General features: G+C 46.1%; 1 protein-coding gene across 1 annotated transcript in view; it reads left to right on the top strand.

Moving 5' to 3' along the window:
* Positions 1–2,653, top strand: part of LOC101848038 — a gene marked incomplete in the record, with an annotated part of 35,357 nt that overhangs the window by 26,246 nt on the left and 6,458 nt on the right. Inside the window, 2 exon segments of the mRNA XM_035969181.1 lie at positions 29–222; positions 1,107–1,226. Of these exon segments, the coding sequence (XP_035825074.1) occupies positions 29–222; positions 1,107–1,226 (314 nt within the window).

The following is a 2,653-nucleotide window of genomic DNA, read 5'->3' on the forward strand; positions in this document are numbered from 1 at the left end:
CCTCATCTCTCTCTCCTCCCCCCTCCAGGGTCCCCTCCGGCCAGTGTGTTACAGAAATACTTCAACAACCCCTCCACCACCGTGCTCAAGTCCACCAGCCAGGACGGGGGCAAGCCACACTGGGTCATCACGCGACCGAGCGGGGTCAAGGTTATGGAAGGTCATGGGTCACTGCCAGCCGGGGTCACACAGTTCGTGCAAGGCACTTTGATGCTTCCACAGGTTAGATGGGATGAGATATTTGTTTCGTTATTAATACTTAGTAGAGAAGTTTATTTTTGTTTCATAGTAGATAAAGAACTGGATGTTTATGCTTGATATGATATGTCATTTGTGATCATTACAAATTGCTTGAAATAATTTCCTATAATTTACTCTCATTACTCTCTCTGCCATGGTTAGCAAGTTCTTAACATTCTTTTCCTCCTATAGATGTTAAAGAGCATAATCAGTTTATGGTGTTCTCTAAGGTATCGAATAAAAAATAGGGGGGCGGGGATGGACTAATGGTCCAAAAATTATAATCGGGGGGAGGGAGGAGTTGGAATAAAAGGAGAAGGGGGTCCTTTCCCAATCCCCCACTCATCTACCCTTTACCCTCTTCTCCACTCATCCCCCTTTTCCCCTCTTCCCCTTCCATATACCCCCTACCGCCCTCCCCTCTCATCTACCCCTTACCCTCTTCCCCACTCATCTTTCTTTACCCCCCCCACCCCAATCAACCACAAAAACTCGATCCCACCCATCTCCCCCTTCCCCTCTTCCCCACCCATCTCCCCTCTTCCCCACCCATCTACCCCTTCCCCTCTCATCTTCCCTTTACCCCTCTTCCCCACCCATATACCCTTCCCCTCTTCCCCACTCATCTACCCCCTACGCCTCCTCTACCCATCTCCCCCTTCACCTCTCCCCCACCCATCTCCCCTCTTCTCCACCCATCTCCCCTCTTCCCCACCCATCTCCCCTCTTCCCCACCCATCCCCCCTTCCTCTCCCATCCCCCTTCACCTACCTCCCCCTTTCCCTCTTCCCCACCCATCTCCCTCTTCCCCTCTTCCCCTCTTCCCTCTTCCCCACCCATCTACCCCTTCCTTCCCCCGACCTCAGATCACCACAGTCCGCAAGTGGACAGTAACCTTGCCCAACGGCACAGTGCTGTCTGGCACAGGCGAGGTTCCCAGGGCTATCCAGGACATCTTCTCACAGATGTCTTCCTCGGCTGGCTCGGTGAGTCTATCTACTGTCTGTTCATTCTCACCTAAACTGTCACAGTACACAGAAACACCATTGCATCATGTTGAGGAATACATTTTAAAGTAAAGTGTTGTTCCCACACCCGATCCGGGCATCTGGGATTGCCTTGTTAGTGAGACAACTTCCTGGGCCTTCGGCATATTGTGGTAGGGTGGCCAGTTCCTTTCCACGCCGCTTTTACTTCCCCAACTCCAAGTCAAGTACCCATTACTGCTGGGTGGGCAGGAGGGGGCGTTAAAAATCTGTGTGCAAACCGAGGTTTGAACTCGGACTTACGCTTCGGAGACGAGCACATTAACCGCTCCGCCACAAACGAAATAATAATAACAAAACCATCCGAAAGAAAAAAAAAACTATGAAAGAACAAATGAACAAAAATATTCCCAGTCGTAGTATTTTTTGTTCTTCTCCGTAATTTTTTGTCATTAGTATAGTAAGTTAATGTCATTTTGTGTCTTTGTAAAGGTTAACCATTGTAATGCTATATAAAACTGAAACAAAAATAAATAATTCAAGACATTGAATCGCTTGATAAAATACAGCTAGCGACCGAATTTTGTTTGGTAACAATAAATGCAATGGTACAGCGCACACCCATGCTCTATGAACTTTTAAAAAAGAGTTTTACGGCACTTGCAACAGAATAAGGTCATATAAGGGCCGAAGATTAGAGGTGTGACAAGAGAGTAACAAACACAAAAAAGGAAGAGGAGGAGATAGAGAAGGACGATAGTTTTTATAGGAAAGAAGGAGCAAACCACTCCAGAGCACCTGCCTACCACCCATGCTCTATGCGCTTTACAACTATTCTTATCCCAATAGACCCTAGAACACTCAGCGGGTGATTGAAAGGCGCCACTTGTAGGTGATGCTTCTGTATTTTCCCTTTGTTATTTCTCTCTGCGTGGGTGGTTAAAGGGCGCCACTGGTAGGTCCAACTTCTGTATTTTCCCTCTCTTGTTTCTGTCTGTCTGTCTTACTCTTTCCCTTTTTCCCAGCACCCAATGACCATTATTGTGTCAATGTGCTTCTTTTACTCAAAGAAACGAGAACACTCAGAAACATCATCGACTTCAAAGGTCAGAGTATTTGTGTCACGACGTGGTGGAATCAGGCTCTCGTCAATTTTGGGGCTTGTAGACATACTGGTATCATTCTAAAGCTTGTTCGTTTATATTGCTTTCGATGAAAGCAATATTATCAATTTATCTCGAATACAAGCATGTGATTTCAGGGGTTTAATTAGTAAGAAAATGGCTGCCAAGGAATAGTTATTTCCTTAGCTTGAGAGTCCGTGGAAACTGAAAATTTACATTTTCTGTACCTTTGATATACGTTTTTTCCAGTAAAAATCCTCACAGAAATGTGTTCTTTTGTGAGTATGAAAGGTGATGACCCCC

This window comes from Aplysia californica, unplaced genomic scaffold (assembly GCF_000002075.1).
Source record: "Aplysia californica isolate F4 #8 unplaced genomic scaffold, AplCal3.0 scaffold00124, whole genome shotgun sequence".
Lineage (NCBI taxonomy): Eukaryota > Metazoa > Mollusca > Gastropoda > Aplysiida > Aplysiidae > Aplysia > Aplysia californica.